Consider the following 14,162-nt stretch of genomic DNA (forward strand, 5'->3'; position numbering starts at 1 on the left):
AGCATCGGTAGAGGTTGAGCTGTCCCCGACAGGAAAGTATGGGAGCATGGATGCTGCGCTGAGCCGCCGTCCCGGTGAGCCGACTGGCAGATCGTCAAAGAATGCAGCAGCAGCGGCGGCGTTCTGGGGCGGGGGAGAGCTTGTGCGCCGTGGCGAGGGCAATGGGCTCGATCGCGATTTCTTGGGCGATTGCGACTCGTGCGGCGCGGATTCTATTGGATAGTCGTCGAGAGGGAACTGAAGAGCCTGAGGACGCGAGTGCTTTGACGGCGATAGCTTGACGGGTGACGACAGCGGCGATTGGTCTTGTTGTTGGTGCAATGCCATGCGCATCGACATGTCAAAGTGGTTGGTCGTGTCGTTCACCAGCTCGAGCAGATTGTCCCCCGAATCGTTGCGCCGTGGCAGCGGCGGAGACGGCGGCTTAGCAAAGAGCGTGACGGGCGAGCCAGCGAGACTGCCCGCGCCAGGCGTGCTGCGCACTGGAATATAGACGTCAGCGGAGGGCGACGGTGAATCCGCTGGCGAGTCTGCAAGGCGGCCAATGTTGCTCAGCGCGGAGGAGGCAGGCTCACCACCGTGGCCTAGGTGTGGGTGTGCAATAGGAGAGACGAGATGTGCGTCCAGCGCGAACGGCAGGGGAATCAACCCAAACGCACCAGCGTCCACCATTGACGAGGCAGACGCTGCTGCTGCTGCTGCCGCTGCCGCCGCCGCTGCAGCCGCTGCAGACGACGACGACGACGGATCGGACGAGGATGGCGCTGTGAAATCGAGGAGCATGTCAGCGGGCGGCAGGAAGAGCGGTGCGACGCTGTCCATGCCGGTCGGTGCGGAAATGTCGAGCCGCAGCACCGAGTCTGGCGAGTCGCTGCGTGCCTGCTGCAGAGCCTGCGCCTGTGCCTGGGCCTCTGCTTCTTGTGCGTCGTCGGATGTCAGTGACATTGAGTGGCGCATGGTCATGAGCGACTCGAGGCTGTCTGCCGGGACGAGCCGGCCGAGGAGCTCGTCGTCGAGGCTGCCCCGCTGCTGCTGGCTGCCGTCACCGTCACTGTCGGGCGGTCGTGGCGCAGCGTCCGTCATTGTGAGACTCTTTCGCGGTGCTTGCTTGCTGCTGCTGCTGCTGCTGCTGTGTGGATTTCCGCTGTCTTGACCTCAAAGAGTCAAAGAACACGGAACTGCGACTGCGAGTGTGCGACTGTGGTCCTTTGGGGCGTTTTTTTGTCTCTGGTAGTGTGTCTCGTGTTTGATACTGCCGTTGGTGAGGGATGAGGACTGGGTATCACTTTGAGCTGTAGAGTCAAACTGGGTGTGAGACTGAACGAACTGTGCGCATGAAGCGGGATCAAAAGATACGAAAAACAGCACAGATCAAGACCAGCAAGAGCAATGAGTATGATGGATGGTTGAGCAAAAGCAAGTGAATGAAGCACAAGTCGATGAGTAGTCGTCTGCGCATGTGAGAGCAAGACAGGAGGACGAGTGGAAAGTAGTCGTAGTGGGCATTAGTCATGAGGATCGCTTGCTAAATCCCCCACGAAGAGTCAACTCCCAACCCCAATCGCCTCAACGCTCTCACAAGATAATGCTCGACAATGGCGTCATTAGTATAATCGTCATCGCATTCAAAATGGACGGCAAATCTCATTCAAAATGGATCACAAAAATATCAAAAAATCACAAAAGACGAAAGAATCGCAAAAAAAAAAAAAAAAAAAAAAAAAAAAAAACCTGGTTTTTTGTTCTTTATGTATTGAGCGACGTTTCCATCAACGAAGGCGGGGGGGGGGGGAGGAGGAGGACACACATGAAGGGGGGAAGGCAAAAAGAGAGAGATAGAGTGTGTGTGTGTGTGTGCGTGTCAGTGGGAGCGAGACAAAGAGAGACAGTCAGGCGGATTGGAAGTCGTGGAGAGCGGCAGATTGGTGTTGAGATCCAGACAGGGAACCAGCGAGCTCCCACCCCCAACCACAGTCGAACATCCACAATGCTGATCAATAGACAGTCAAAGGCCAAGACAAACACACTGCGCGAGCAGGTGTGCAGCGGAAGGGGCAGACTCGTCCAAAAGGGAGCTCTCTTGGCTTTGGCATGGAAGTGGCTTACGTCCATCACAGCACACACACACACACACACACTCACACACACACACTCACTCACTCACTCACTCACTCACTCACTCACTCACTCACTCACTCACTCACTCACTCACTCTCTCGCTTCTTGATCGAGCACCTGGGTTGCGCAGATTGTCTCCCCTTTCATTCATAGTCAATCCGCATCGAAACCACAGCCAACAAAACCAAAACCTCACCGAACACACCAAACAAAGGAATAGAAAAAATAGAGACTGAGAATCTCAATTAAATTGAAACAAGCAAAAACACAACGCAAAAGCAAAAAAACAGAAAAAAACATAACGGCTAGATCCATCACCATTCACGCGTCCTCTCCGCCTCGAAACCGCTTCTTAAAGACCATGCGAGCCACGTCAAACACGCGGAGCAGGGCAATCTTCTTGGGACAGTCCTCAAAGTAGCTCTCCGTCCACTCTTCAATCAGCTTCTTGTAGGCAGGAGTGCTAAAGTGGTGCGCCCGCGGCGGCAGATCGTCAGGCCGCCCGTCGTTGACGCAAAACTCGGCGACAGTGGACCAGGCTGCTTTCGAAAGGCGCACGTGCTCCTCGATCTCGGCAGGCTCCAGCATCTCAAACAGGGCAATCATGCACCCGATGCCGGTGCGCGGCGCGCGGACATCCTCTGGGAGCTCCTCGCACGTCGCTATCGAGTGCGCTAATTGGCGCATCTCGTTCACAACCTCGTCCGGCAGCGCAGCTGTAAAGCCTGTAGCCGGTCGCTTCACCTCGCGAGCCGTGTCGTTGTAGTTGGCGTTTCGCGCCCGCCGTCGTTTGCCGCTCGAGTTGGGGCCTTCAGTATCCGAGTCGTCGGATCCATAGTCTCCGTCATCGTTGTTGCTATTGTTGTTGTTGTTGCTATTGCTGTTGTTGTTACTGGTGTTAATGCTGCTGCTGCTGCCGTGTCCTCGGTCTTGAGTGTCGACGTCGTCATCGCTACCATCATCGCTAGGGGCATTTGAGGCCGAATCGGGCGACGCGGCACGCGATAAATTCCGGGCGGACGTGCGAAACCGTGTGCCTGGATACGAGGAGCTAGGATTTGTTGCAGAACGGGGCTTGTTGTGGTGGCTACCAGGTGCAGCATTGCTACCACCGCTAGCTCCAGTTCCGCAACAGTTGGCGCACGAATTGACAGGAGTGGCAATGTTGAGTGAAATGGAAAATGTAGACCCTGCGTGCAAGCCCGCGGGCAGGCAAATGTTGTATACATTCGGCTGCGTCGTCTCAAACGAGCCGTGGGTTGGCACAGGTGGTGCTTGAAGCCCAGGTCGTGCGTTGCTGCCTCCAGGGGTGAAGGCGCCGCTTGCAGATCCAATCGCGCCGTTGAGTGGCAACGAGTTGCCGCCACTCGGGAAACCGGCATCGCCAGCAAAGCTTTGCCCCAATGTCGGAGTGTTTGCGCCAGAGCCAGGCATGCCCGGAGCAGTGAGAGTGCGTTGGAACAAGGGCGAGTTCCAGCCTGCGCCGGCTGCGGTTGGCGTTGCCGTGCCGCTCATGGAGCCTCCAGCAGCGACGGCGCGCGCGGCAGCATTGACTGGTGTGAATCGCGCAGACCCTCCTGCGAACGGCGCCATCATGGGCTTGAAGATGGAGGACGCTGGCAGATTGCCGTTGATGCCGGCGCCAATCCCGGTCGGACTCGTATCGAGCGACGCCGGATTGGACGAGCCCAAGCCACCAGCACCAGTGGGCAGTCCGTTCGCAGCCACCAGTGACGCAGCAGCGGCGTTGGCGGCGAATGCGTTGGCAGCGTTGGCGGCGAGCAGAGCGGCGGCACGCGGGGACGAGTAACCGGCGGACGAGTCAGTCGCGCTCGCTGCAGCCGCGTTGAGCCTGCAAAGGGGGAAATAGGAGCGGAAGATTCCACACACACACACACACAGACACACAAGAAGCAAGCAGGTGAGACATCGAGAGTGATAGGAGGCGGTTTTTGGACGAGTGTGGCTCTCAAATTTCGACGCCGAGGCACTCCACGAGGGCGCCGCAACCAGCAGCGTCAGAGCGTCAGGTCACTCAATGCAGTGCTTGTCCGTCTGTGAGTGCGATGGGTGCAGCATAACGAAAAGGAATCGGTTTGTGCGGGTGGAAGATTTTGTGATTCTTACCCGATGAGAAGGGCATCGGTCGACGCCGGGTTGGCGGAGCTGAGGAAGCCGCTCGCTGCATTGAGATTGGAGAAGGTCGTCTGCTGGAGCCCCGACGGCGACGCGGCGCGCGAATTGGCCGCAGACGATGGCTGCGAGACGAGCATTCAGGGCGGCGGGGTGGGGGGGGGGGAATGAATAAATGGGAGGAGTGATGAGGATTGGAAAAGGAGTGAGGATTGGAAAAGGAGGAGCGAAGCAAGATTGTTGGTGAAGGGCAATGAGACTGAGTGATCATCATCCTCATCTGGTGATGGTGATGGTGATGCAGAAGCGCCGAGTTTTCCGGGTTGGTAACATTTATTGCTGCTTCGAGCAGTACGTCGGAGCAGATCAGATCAGATCAGATAAGCGTCGTTCACTCCCGATTTCAAACCCTTTGGTGGTTTTGCTTCTTTGTCTGAAAATTGACCTCCATCCAGTCTGACGCGTCGTCATCGCTGCAAATGCTCGAATCCAAGCTCGTCGTTCATCCGGCATCCGAGCTTGTCTTCAATGGTAAACAGAAGCGAATGCGAAACAGACAGTGACAACCAGTTTTTAAGCTGTATTGTTCAGAACAAAGAACCACTCTCAATGCTCATGCGCTGAGGGGAGCGAATTTACATGCACCCGCATATGTGTGGTGTGTGTGCGTGTGTTTATGTAAAGAGGGAGGGTGGAGGGAAGGCGCGTCAGTACTCTGAGAAGCAACGAAACCCTGAATATGCTGTATTTAGATGAAAATGCCAAAGCCCCCAAGAACCGCACGAGCACGCTCGCACTGTCAAACCCGCTGGACGAGCCCATCCACTTCAAAATCAAGACCACCAACCCCAAGCGCTACTCAGTCCGTCCCAACGCTGGCGTTGTCCTGCCGCAGTCCACCGTGGAAGTTATTGGTGAGGAATGGCTGTCGTTGCTACACAGCGTTGCCCTCCCCCCTTCTCACTTTTAAACGTCGAAACTACGGCGAGACAGTGTCGCTCCTCGCCCAGACGGAGCCCATCGAAGAGAAAGTCAAGGACATGTTTGAAGTGCACAGCTTGGTTGGCGATGCTGGCGACGACACGATGGTAAACGCGCTCTGTCAGCAACGCGCGCAGCTTCTGAGCTCACGTTGTTGCATGTCATCATTTTGATACACGCACATACAACCACGCATGCATGCAGTGGGAAAACAAAGAGCTGGTTGCGCGAAATCGCCTCACAGTTTCGCTGATTGCTGTGCAACAAGAACAAGCTGTTTCAGCCGCCACAGCACCCAAGCCTCGAATGGAGGGGACGGACGGTGCGAAGCCGACTCAGCTTGGCGACGCTGCATTGCAAGCGATTGCCGAGGCACTCCAGTTGAACACATTGCTGGCTCTCGTTTAGTAAGCATGGATTGCGGGTTTTGAAGCCAATTCCCAACCACACCACTACCCATTCACTCACACTGGCAAAAAACTTGTGGTTCCTTCCGTGCTAGTCCTGACAACCAGGAAGCACCATTGCATATCGAAATAGGCAAGGCTGCAGCTTATGCCGCCGCGCTTGCTGCCATCGAGATCCAGCAATTGCGCGCCGAGCTCGCTGCCAAAGAGCAGGAGCTCCAACGACTTTGCCCCGAGCTCGCTGCCAAAGAGCAGGAGCTACAACGACTTTGCCCCGATCTCGCTGCCAACGAGCAGGAGCTACAACGACTTTGCCCCGATCTCGCTGCCAAAGATGGTCAAATCGACAAATCCGAGTGCAACCAACCTGCCGGCACATCCGCGAGATTTGACGACGCCTTTCGGCAACTTGTTCTCGCAACTCTTGCTGCCGGCACGAGCAACGGTGCCACGGAATCTCTGCTCGGCGAAGGAGCATTTGGTCGCATGAAGGGCGCCACTGGCCCTCGCGTTGATTCGGTTCAGCGATGGCAACGCGAGGGCCGTCAACGCGCGGCCACCGTCGCGTCGGAGCTGTTGTCCTTGTCGAAAGTCAGCCACCCCAACATCATTGCCACCATGTCGTATGTAGAATCAGGCGACGAATGGTGCTTTGTGAACGCATGCATGCCAAAAAACGGTTCTGTTCGCGACCGCTTGGATCGCAAGACCAGCACCCCTCCACTGACTTGGTTCCAGCGCCATCGCATTGCTGCTGATGTTGCCCGCGGCATGCACCATATCCAGACAGCCTTCCCTGATCGTGCACTGATCCACCTCGATCTTACGACGGACCATGTGCTTTTGGACGAGCATTTCACGGCGAGAGTGTCTGATTCTGGCCTTATTCGTGCGGCCCACAAAACTTTTGAGGGCAGCTACGTTTGCACCCAAGATACTCAAGGCGCCCTTGCTTACCTGTGTCCAGAATTGCTCATTGAGGGCAGAATGACCATCAAGACAGATGTCTACGCATTCGGCATGATTCTGCTTGAGCTATTGACCGCCGCCAAGGCCGGGCCCAGCCTTAAAACAAGCACACGAAAGGCTGTTAAAAACAACACTGTCTTTGAGATGCTGGACTCGACCCTCGAACCAACCGAAGCAGAGCGCCAAAGCGGCAGTGAGCTAGCCACTCTTGCTCTCGCGTGTCTTGAAGAAGCTGCAGATGACCGTCCCTCCTTTGAAAGCATCCTTGCGACATTGGACCCTTGACAAATGGAGAGCGGATGTCGTATTTGTGCTGCAGTTTCAGTGTTCAGCATGTAGATTCCATGAGATGAGTGAGAGATTCGCTCGACTCTAAGAATACTCGTACATTTTGTGAATTCTCGATTCTTGGCATTGTTCGTTCAGCTGATTGTTTGTTTGGGCACCAGTCACGTCAGTCCGCCAACCTTCTCCTCCGTCTTTCTTTTGCTCGATCGAAACAACAAGTGGGCGCGAACAACGAGAAGTTGCACGCTCACTGCTTCGCACATGGTCCCAATGCATCCCTATTGACAAAACCATTTACAAAGGCTCGTTGTCGAATTAATTATGCTGCTCCTATCCTATTCAGCCCTATTCAGTCTTGCCTTGTCCATTGTACAGCATCTTGCGATGAGCGAGGCGAACAAGGCGAAAGCGGACGCTCAGCGCGCCGAGGGCAACCGCCACTTTATGGAGGAGCGCTTTGACGAGGCCATTCGCAGATACAACGAAGCTATGGTGAGTGGGTGGGTGCCATGCGAGGAGGAGGGGGTTGTTGGTTGGCTGCGTAACTCGGCTCAAAACGCTCAACTGGCTTGCGCTGCTGTTTGTGTGTTGGTGGCTGGCAGGCGCTCGACCCGGACAATGCAAAGCTGTATACAAACAGATCGCTGTGCTACATCAAGCTGAAGCAGTGGGACGAGGCTGCGTCAGACGCGCGCACAGCCATTCGCTTGGACAAGTCAAGCGTCAAGGTAAAAGCGAAAAGCGCCGCCTTCCAACACGCTTTTGCAGCTTGCATTGTGTGGCTGCGCGTCATTGTCATTGTCATTTGGTCGATAGTGATGATGTAGCGCATGATGGTTGCACCTTAAGTGTGTGCTGTTGCGCTGGCACGGCTGGCACACAGACTCGATGCACAGCCAATTTCGCTTTCTAAACAATGTGTTTCAACATTTCGTCTGTCGTGTAGGCACACTACTACCTTGGCCAAGGGTTGATTGCGCTTGGAAATGATGAAGAAGCCGGCGATGTGCTCAAGCTGGGTGAGTAATGGGATGCACCGAGCGCATGAGGAATTTTGTGTCGCTCACAACTCTCGTTCTTGGTGCCCGTTTTATAGCCACCGACCTTGCCGTACAGCAAAGGTTGGATTATGGCGATGAAATATGGTCCCTTTGCCGCAAAGTCAAGCAACGGGTGGGTGGCTCAGCAGTCTTTGCTCAAACGTGCAGCGACGTCAATTCATAATTTTGGTTGTTGAAAATGGACGTTAGGTCTGGGACAAGAAAGAGTCCCAGCGGATACTCCAAGAGATTAGCCTCAGCGAGTACCTGAGAAAGCTTGTTTTGAAGGACAAGGAGGAGCAGCTTGCTTCCAATCCCAGGAATGCAGCGAAAATCACCGAGCAGTTTGTGAGTGATTGCGCCGTTTTTTTCTGTTGTCCCCGCCCCCCCCAAACACAACACAACAAACAGCCCAAGTTATGCGCAAGAGCGGCGTGTTAACTTGCTATTCGTTTTTATGTCTTTGCAGGAAGACAAGCTATCACAGGTGACGGACTTGTTCAAGCAGATTGACGAGCGACGAAGGGTAAGCGATCAAAGAGGGTCGGGTGCTGCGACACTGGTCGATTGAACGGCCAGCTTCGGTTTGCTCATCTCCTTTTTGTCATTGCTCTCTTTCAGCGACGAATGGTGCCAGATTATTTGGTCGGTAAAATCTCGTGCGATCTGCTGGTCGACCCCGTCATCACTCCCAGCGGAATCACCTACGAGCGGTATTGCATCGAGGAGCATTTGCGTGCCAACGGCGGGTATGACCCAGTGACACGCGCCAAGCTGAAAGAAAGCCAACTCGTCCCAAATCTTGCGCTCAAGGACGCAACTGAGGACTTTTTGCGATTGTAAGTTGTCTGTCCGCTTACATGTGGTACGAGTGTAGGTGTAGTGTATCTTGCTCACATTTGGATGGCTGGCTTGCGTGTTTTAGAAATCCGTGGGCCTACGATTGGTGATGTAGTATCGAGCCAGCTTTTAGACACGTAGCCTTCTCGTTTGAACAACAAAAAATGCCATGAACAGAGAGAATACGAAATGATCATTCACACAACTACAATCAACACCACATCGACATGCAACCATAGTAGTTCATCACAGAAAAAAAAAAAAAAAAAGAAAAGAAAGAGGAAAGATGACAACAACAACAACAACAACAAAAATGCCAGGCATCTATTAGCGACAAGGGAGTACCAACAATACGGAAGAGAAAACAACAAAGGAGCTCTACTTTCGCAAGCCAAGCTCGGGGATTGGAACGGGTGTGACAAACTTGTCCGTGTTATAGATCTTTTCGTGCATCTTCCAGCCGCGGACGTTCTTCATGAGCTCGGCCTCCTTGGCCTCTGCAGCGCGCTTGGCCAGCACAAACCGCCGGTCCTCCTCGGCCTGCAGCATGGGGACGAGGTTTCGTCGGGCAATGACTTGCTCCTCGCGCCAGTATCTGAGGAGCGACCCGAGAGAAGTCAGTTCAAGAGCGGTATGTCTGCGCTCTCCCGCTCTCCTCCGCTGACACGCGTCAATGTACCCATACAGATAAGAAACACGCTGATCAAAGGACTTACCGTCGGGTCTTGTTGCCCTGGCCGACAATGAAGAGACCGCCAAACATGGTGACGGTGCCAATGGCAAAGAGAGCAGCGCCAGAGAGACCGCGGACGGCCTTTGGCTTTCGGAATGGGACGTCTGCAAAGCCGCCCTGTGGGGGCATGTCCTGCTTGTACGGAATCGAGGTCATGGTTGAAAAAACTGGGCCGCAGAAGAGAGAGGGAGAGAAGAGGAGCAAAATGAGAGAAGAGGAGCAAAATGTGAGAACAAAGGAAAGCGAGGAACGGCCAGCATGAGCAGCGTGTCGTCAGCACAGGGATGCAACAATGCGTTAGACGGTGCGAGTGTGAGTGGCAAGGGGGATGGCGCACACAGTGGAAGGAGAGGAAGAAGCAAGAGGACGGGGGGGGGGGTGGAAAAGAAAATGGTCGAGATCGCTTTGAACGAGTTCAGCCCAATGGCGATGAGTTGGGGGGGGGGAGGCGACCAGCGGCAGAAGTGGGGGAGGGGGATGCAAGGCACAGGAGAGGAAGAGGGACAAGTTGGTGGGGGTTGGAGGGGGAAGGGAGTGAAGAGGGGACACGAGAATTCAATGGGATTCAATGGGATTCAAAAGCACACATGAGCGACATCACTCAATGCATGCACATACAATCAGAACTGAGCCAAAACAAAAAAAAAAACCTCAGCGTCTGAGCTTGAGAAGGAAAGCGGGAGAATGTACAAAAACAAAGCAGCAGCGAGAACTCTGAGCGTTTGAGTTCTGAGGCAATGGAAAAAACAGTCCATTCGGGAGCAGCCAAAGAAATAGCTCAAACTGGATTGGCAGGAGTTCCTCGGATTGGATGACGCACTCAACGGCAAGAGGGGCAAGCTGACCAAATAGAGCTTGTGGCAAAGATGTATAGGCAAGCGCCGTCGTCGAGATTCGCGAGCTGAGCTCACAGCAGCAGCGACTCAGTTGCTTTGCTGTTTCTTCAGCGTGGAGCTCTCTGACGAGCTGTTCATCGTGTCTATCATCAACACTCTAATTCGCAAGTAGCAGTAGCAATAGTTGTAGAGCAACATTGACAATGACATCATCCCATGCCATGGTTATCTCAGATGAGAAAAAAAAAGAAAAAAAGTTCATTCATTTTTTTTTTAATTCAGGTTTGCAATGCAATTTCCACTCATTTCGGTTTTTTTTTTTTTTTTTTTTGTTTCTCTGCTAAACCGCTCTCGCTCTCTCATCCCTCTTCGCCCCCGTCTCTTTCGTCCTCCCCTTTTGTTTCCCCACTCTACATCCGCCGCATTCACGCTCCACCTTCCACCTCTGCCGCTGTCCCCCCCACCCCCACCACACGGCGTCCCAACCCGCGTCCGTTCCGCAGTCGCACATGCTGTGATCTCGCTTTTTTTTCTTTTTTCTTATTCGTCTTGTTCTTTCTTGCTTCTTCCTCTGCTGTCCTGTCTCGCTCCACTCTACTCTTCGCTCCACTCGACTCTCGTGTCACAAGCCCACATTCACTCGTGTCACATTGGTTTTTCCCTTTGTCTCGCTCTGAAACTGCCGTCTTTGCACTCATCCCCTCGCTCTCCCCTCCTGTCCTCTCCCCGTTGCAGGTTTCTCTTCCATTCGCAGCCCCTCTGAAAATATGAGCGACGCACCTCAAGTTGACAAGGCTGCTGCCGCCGCCGCCGCCGCCGCGGAAAAGGCCGAGAAGGCTGCCGCCAAAAAGAAGGCTTCGCAGGAGGCGAACGCCGCACTCGAGCTCAACCCGCGCCCAGAGTTTATTGCCGAGCGCATTGCGCTGTACGACAAGCGCCGCAAGGAGTTCCTGGACGAGCTTGCCGCCAAGACCCCCGTCGCCATCCAGGTGACTGTGCTGTTGAACGCTGGCAAGCAGGAGGTCAAAGAGGCCCAGTCTTGGCGCTCCACCCCGCAGAGCATTGCCGAGACCATGTTCAAGAACACTGACCACATCATCATTGCCAAGGTGAACGGCGAGGTGTTTGATCTCGACCGCGTGCTCGAGGCGGACTGCAAGCTCGAGTTCCTCACTTGGGAAGACGACGAGGCCAAGGCCGTCTTTTGGCACTCGTCTGCCCACATGCTCGGCGAGTCGCTCGAGCTCCAGTACGGTGGCTGCCTCTGCTACGGCCCGCCGATCGACGAGGGCTTTTACTATGACATGCACCTCGAAAACCGCACCGTCCTGCCCGGCGAGTTTGGCAACATTAACAAGCTCACCGAGCGCATTGCCAAGGAGAAGCAGCAGTTTGAGCGCCTTGAGCTCTCCAAGGCCGACCTCCTCGAAATGTTCAAGTACAACACCTTCAAGCAGCGCATCATCAACGAGCGCGTCACCACCGACCGCACCACCGTCTACCGCTGCGGCCCGCTCATTGATTTGTGCCGTGGCCCGCACGTTCGCCACACTGGCAAGGTCAAGTCCTTTGCTGTGACCAAGGTGGGTGGGGTAGCGCGTTTTGGTTGCAATGTTGTTTTCCACCCCCTGTTTTCTGCTTTTTGTTTTCTGCTTTTTGTTTTCTTTTTTTTTTTTTTTTTGACGGTTCCGCGGTCATACTTACGCTTTTTTTCGTTTTGCTCGTCATGCTCCTCTGATAGTCTTCTGCATCGTACTGGGAAGGCAAGGCCGACGCTGAGACCCTTCAGCGTGTGTACGGCGTCTCGTTCCCTGACGTCAAGATGATGAAGGATTGGGAAAAGTTCCAGCTGGAGGCTGCCAAGCGCGACCACCGCAAGCTCGGCACTGTGAGTGGTGAAACAGGCGTGTTGTTATTTTGGCAGACGAAGGTTGAGATGTCCCTGGCTGTCCCATTCACTCATTTTTTTCGTTTATTTTTTTTTGTTTGTTTGTTTCGCGTCGCAGGAACAATCGCTCTTCTTTTTCCACGAGCTCAGCCCTGGCAGCTGCTTCTTCTTGCCGCACGGCACTCGCATTTACAACACTCTGATGGAGTTTATTCGAGTATGTTTGTTTTAGCTCTCTTTTTTTTTTTTTTTTTTTTTTTTTTTTTTTTTTTTTGTTTAGTTTTTTTTGTTTTGTGAATGCCCTTGTCTCACTTCCTCTGGGTTTTACTCGGCCTGCGACTGACAGAGCGAATACTGGGCTCGAGGCTTCACCGAAGTCATCACCCCCAACATGTACAACTCAAAGCTGTGGCAACAGTCGGGCCACTGGCAGCATTACGCCGAGAACATGTTCAGCTTTGACATTGAGAAGGAAAAGTTTGCGCTCAAGCCCATGAACTGCCCTGGCCACTGCCTGATGTTCGACCAAGCATTCCGCTCACACAAGGAGCTGCCCATCCGTTTCGCCGATTTCGGTGTGCTCCACCGCAACGAGGCGTCTGGCGCCCTGACCGGTCTCACCCGTGTTCGCCGCTTCCAGCAAGACGACGCCCACATCTTCTGCAAGCCGTCCGACATTGCCAACGAGATTGACAATGCTCTTGCGTTCCTCAAGGCTGTCTACACTGTCTTTGGCTTCACCTTCCAGCTCAAGCTGTCCACCCGTCCTGAGGGTTTCCTCGGCGATATTGCTCTCTGGGACAAGGCCGAGAAGGTAGGCAGGGTTTGGAGTTGTCGAGGTGGTCGTTGTCTGTTTTCGTGTTTTCTTTTTTATTTTTTTATTTTTTTCGATACAAGATGTAGTGCTCACTGTTTGACTCCGTCCACAGCAACTTGAAGAGTCTCTCAACAAATTCGGTGCCCCCTGGAAGCTCAACCCTGGCGATGGTGCCTTCTATGGCCCCAAGATCGACATTACCATTATGGATGCTCTCCGTCGCTCCCACCAGTGCGCCACCATCCAGCTTGACTTCCAATTGCCAATCCGCTTTGGCCTCAAGTACCAGGCGCCCGATGGCACTGAGCAGACCCCTGTCATCATTCACCGTGCCATCCTCGGCTCGGTTGAGCGCATGATTGCGATTCTGACTGAGAACTTTGCTGGCAAGTGGTAAGTGCAGCTCTGGCTCGATCTGACTCGGAGTGTTTGTTGTTGTGTTTTGTTTTTCTGGTTGGTTGCTTGGTTTCGTTCCTTTTTTGCTCAATCGTCGTGGTCTGTTTATCTCGATTCTGCTCAAAGGCCTTTCTGGCTGTCGCCCCGCCAGGCATTGGTGATTGCCGTTTCCAAGGATTGCAACGACTACGCACACGAGGTACAGAAGCAGCTGCACGACGCTGGATTCCACGTCGACTACGATCTCTGGCCCGACGAAACCTTGAACAAGAAGGTTCGCAACGCCCAGCTCGCCCAGTACAACTTCATTCTCGTTGTTGGCGCTCGCGAGCGCGAAAGCCGCTCCGCGAACGTCCGCACCCGTGACAACAAGGTCCACGGCGAGCGCACCATTCCCCAGCTTATTGCCGAGTTTACCGAGCTTGCCAAGTCCCGTGCTCTTGACTCTGCCGCGGATGAGGCCACTGGCTCTGGCGAAGCGCCTGCCGCCCAGTAAAACGACAGCAAAGCGGGCTGTTTTTTTTTGTTGTTGTTTTCCTGACAGCACAATGCATGCTAGTTGTTGTTGGTGTTGTTGTTGTTGTTGTTGTTTTGCCATTGTTCTTGATTAAATTTTGAGCAACAGCGTCCAAAACGATAGCCAATGAGGATGCCACTCGCTTGCTATTCTCTTCCTTCCCTCGAACTCCACTGTACAGCTCTATTATCCCTGTCAA

The 14,162-nt window shown here is 54.0% G+C and overlaps 6 protein-coding genes across 6 annotated transcripts; 3 read left to right on the forward strand and 3 right to left on the reverse strand.

The window, feature by feature from the left end:
* Positions 1-30: 30 nt before the first annotated feature.
* CAOG_02780 (hypothetical protein) lies at positions 31-1,083 on the reverse strand (the record flags this gene model as incomplete). The annotated part of the gene is made up of 1 exon (XM_004349483.1): positions 31-1,083. A coding segment is annotated over one exon (1,053 nt), but the record flags the coding sequence as incomplete, so codon positions are not given.
* Positions 1,084-2,355: 1,272 nt separating this feature from the next.
* CAOG_02781 (hypothetical protein) lies at positions 2,356-4,505 on the reverse strand. The gene is made up of 2 exons (XM_004349484.2): positions 4,246-4,505; positions 2,356-3,970 (listed from the first exon to the last, which is right to left on the reverse strand). Exons 1-2 carry the CDS (start codon positions 4,389-4,391, stop codon positions 2,440-2,442), a joined length of 1,677 nt encoding a protein of 558 aa, XP_004349534.1. The 5' UTR covers positions 4,392-4,505; the 3' UTR covers positions 2,356-2,439.
* Positions 4,506-4,730: 225 nt separating this feature from the next.
* CAOG_02782 (hypothetical protein) lies at positions 4,731-6,893 on the forward strand (the record flags this gene model as incomplete). The annotated part of the gene is made up of 5 exons (XM_004349485.1): positions 4,731-4,782; positions 5,004-5,165; positions 5,245-5,339; positions 5,437-5,639; positions 5,735-6,893. The coding sequence occupies 5 exons, from the start codon at positions 4,731-4,733 to the stop codon at positions 6,891-6,893; spliced, it is 1,671 nt and encodes a 556-aa protein (XP_004349535.1).
* A 362-nt stretch (positions 6,894-7,255) lies between these two features.
* Positions 7,256-9,003, forward strand: CAOG_02783 (hypothetical protein). Its single transcript, XM_004349486.2, has 8 exons — positions 7,256-7,388; positions 7,499-7,624; positions 7,843-7,915; positions 7,993-8,069; positions 8,147-8,284; positions 8,406-8,462; positions 8,558-8,775; positions 8,862-9,003. Exons 1-8 carry the CDS (start codon positions 7,281-7,283, stop codon positions 8,884-8,886), a joined length of 822 nt encoding a protein of 273 aa, XP_004349536.1. The 5' UTR covers positions 7,256-7,280; the 3' UTR covers positions 8,887-9,003.
* On the reverse strand, positions 8,952-9,822 carry CAOG_02784 (NADH-ubiquinone oxidoreductase subunit). Its single transcript, XM_004349487.2, has 2 exons — positions 9,493-9,822; positions 8,952-9,371 (listed from the first exon to the last, which is right to left on the reverse strand). Exons 1-2 carry the CDS (start codon positions 9,663-9,665, stop codon positions 9,155-9,157), a joined length of 390 nt encoding a protein of 129 aa, XP_004349537.1. The 5' UTR covers positions 9,666-9,822; the 3' UTR covers positions 8,952-9,154.
* A 1,257-nt stretch (positions 9,823-11,079) lies between these two features.
* CAOG_02785 (threonyl-tRNA synthetase) lies at positions 11,080-14,117 on the forward strand. The gene is made up of 6 exons (XM_004349488.2): positions 11,080-11,928; positions 12,087-12,233; positions 12,352-12,450; positions 12,580-13,047; positions 13,163-13,443; positions 13,573-14,117. The coding sequence occupies exons 1-6, from the start codon at positions 11,113-11,115 to the stop codon at positions 13,940-13,942; spliced, it is 2,181 nt and encodes a 726-aa protein (XP_004349538.1). The 5' UTR covers positions 11,080-11,112; the 3' UTR covers positions 13,943-14,117.
* Positions 14,118-14,162: the final 45 nt, after the last annotated feature.

This window comes from Capsaspora owczarzaki (assembly GCF_000151315.2).
Source record: "Capsaspora owczarzaki ATCC 30864 unplaced genomic scaffold supercont2.3, whole genome shotgun sequence".
Taxonomy (NCBI): domain Eukaryota; class Filasterea; order Ministeriida; family Capsasporidae; genus Capsaspora; species Capsaspora owczarzaki.

What these genes read in the sequence shown, in the direction of transcription:
- CAOG_02783 (XM_004349486.2), top strand. Translation starts at nt 7,281, where the DNA reads ATGAGCGAGGCGAACAAGGCGAAAGCGGACGCTCAGCGCGCCGAGGGC. An exon ending in CGGCGATGTGCTCAAGCTGG is followed by an intron (nt 7,916 to 7,992) that starts GTGAGTAATGGG and finishes CCCGTTTTATAG; the next exon opens with CCACCGACCTTGCCGTACAG. An exon ending in GCCGCAAAGTCAAGCAACGG is followed by an intron (nt 8,070 to 8,146) that starts GTGGGTGGCTCA and finishes AATGGACGTTAG; the next exon opens with GTCTGGGACAAGAAAGAGTC.
- CAOG_02784 (XM_004349487.2), bottom strand. Translation starts at nt 9,665, where the DNA reads ATGACCTCGATTCCGTACAAGCAGGACATGCCCCCACAGGGCGGCTTT. An exon ending in CAGGGCAACAAGACCCGACG is followed by an intron (nt 9,372 to 9,492) that starts GTAAGTCCTTTG and finishes GTCGCTCCTCAG; the next exon opens with ATACTGGCGCGAGGAGCAAG.
- CAOG_02781 (XM_004349484.2), bottom strand. Translation starts at nt 4,391, where the DNA reads ATGCTCGTCTCGCAGCCATCGTCTGCGGCCAATTCGCGCGCCGCGTCG. An exon ending in ACCGATGCCCTTCTCATCGG is followed by an intron (nt 3,971 to 4,245) that starts GTAAGAATCACA and finishes CCCCCTTTGCAG; the next exon opens with GCTCAACGCGGCTGCAGCGA.
- CAOG_02785 (XM_004349488.2), top strand. Translation starts at nt 11,113, where the DNA reads ATGAGCGACGCACCTCAAGTTGACAAGGCTGCTGCCGCCGCCGCCGCC. An exon ending in AGTCCTTTGCTGTGACCAAG is followed by an intron (nt 11,929 to 12,086) that starts GTGGGTGGGGTA and finishes CTCCTCTGATAG; the next exon opens with TCTTCTGCATCGTACTGGGA. An exon ending in ACCACCGCAAGCTCGGCACT is followed by an intron (nt 12,234 to 12,351) that starts GTGAGTGGTGAA and finishes TTCGCGTCGCAG; the next exon opens with GAACAATCGCTCTTCTTTTT.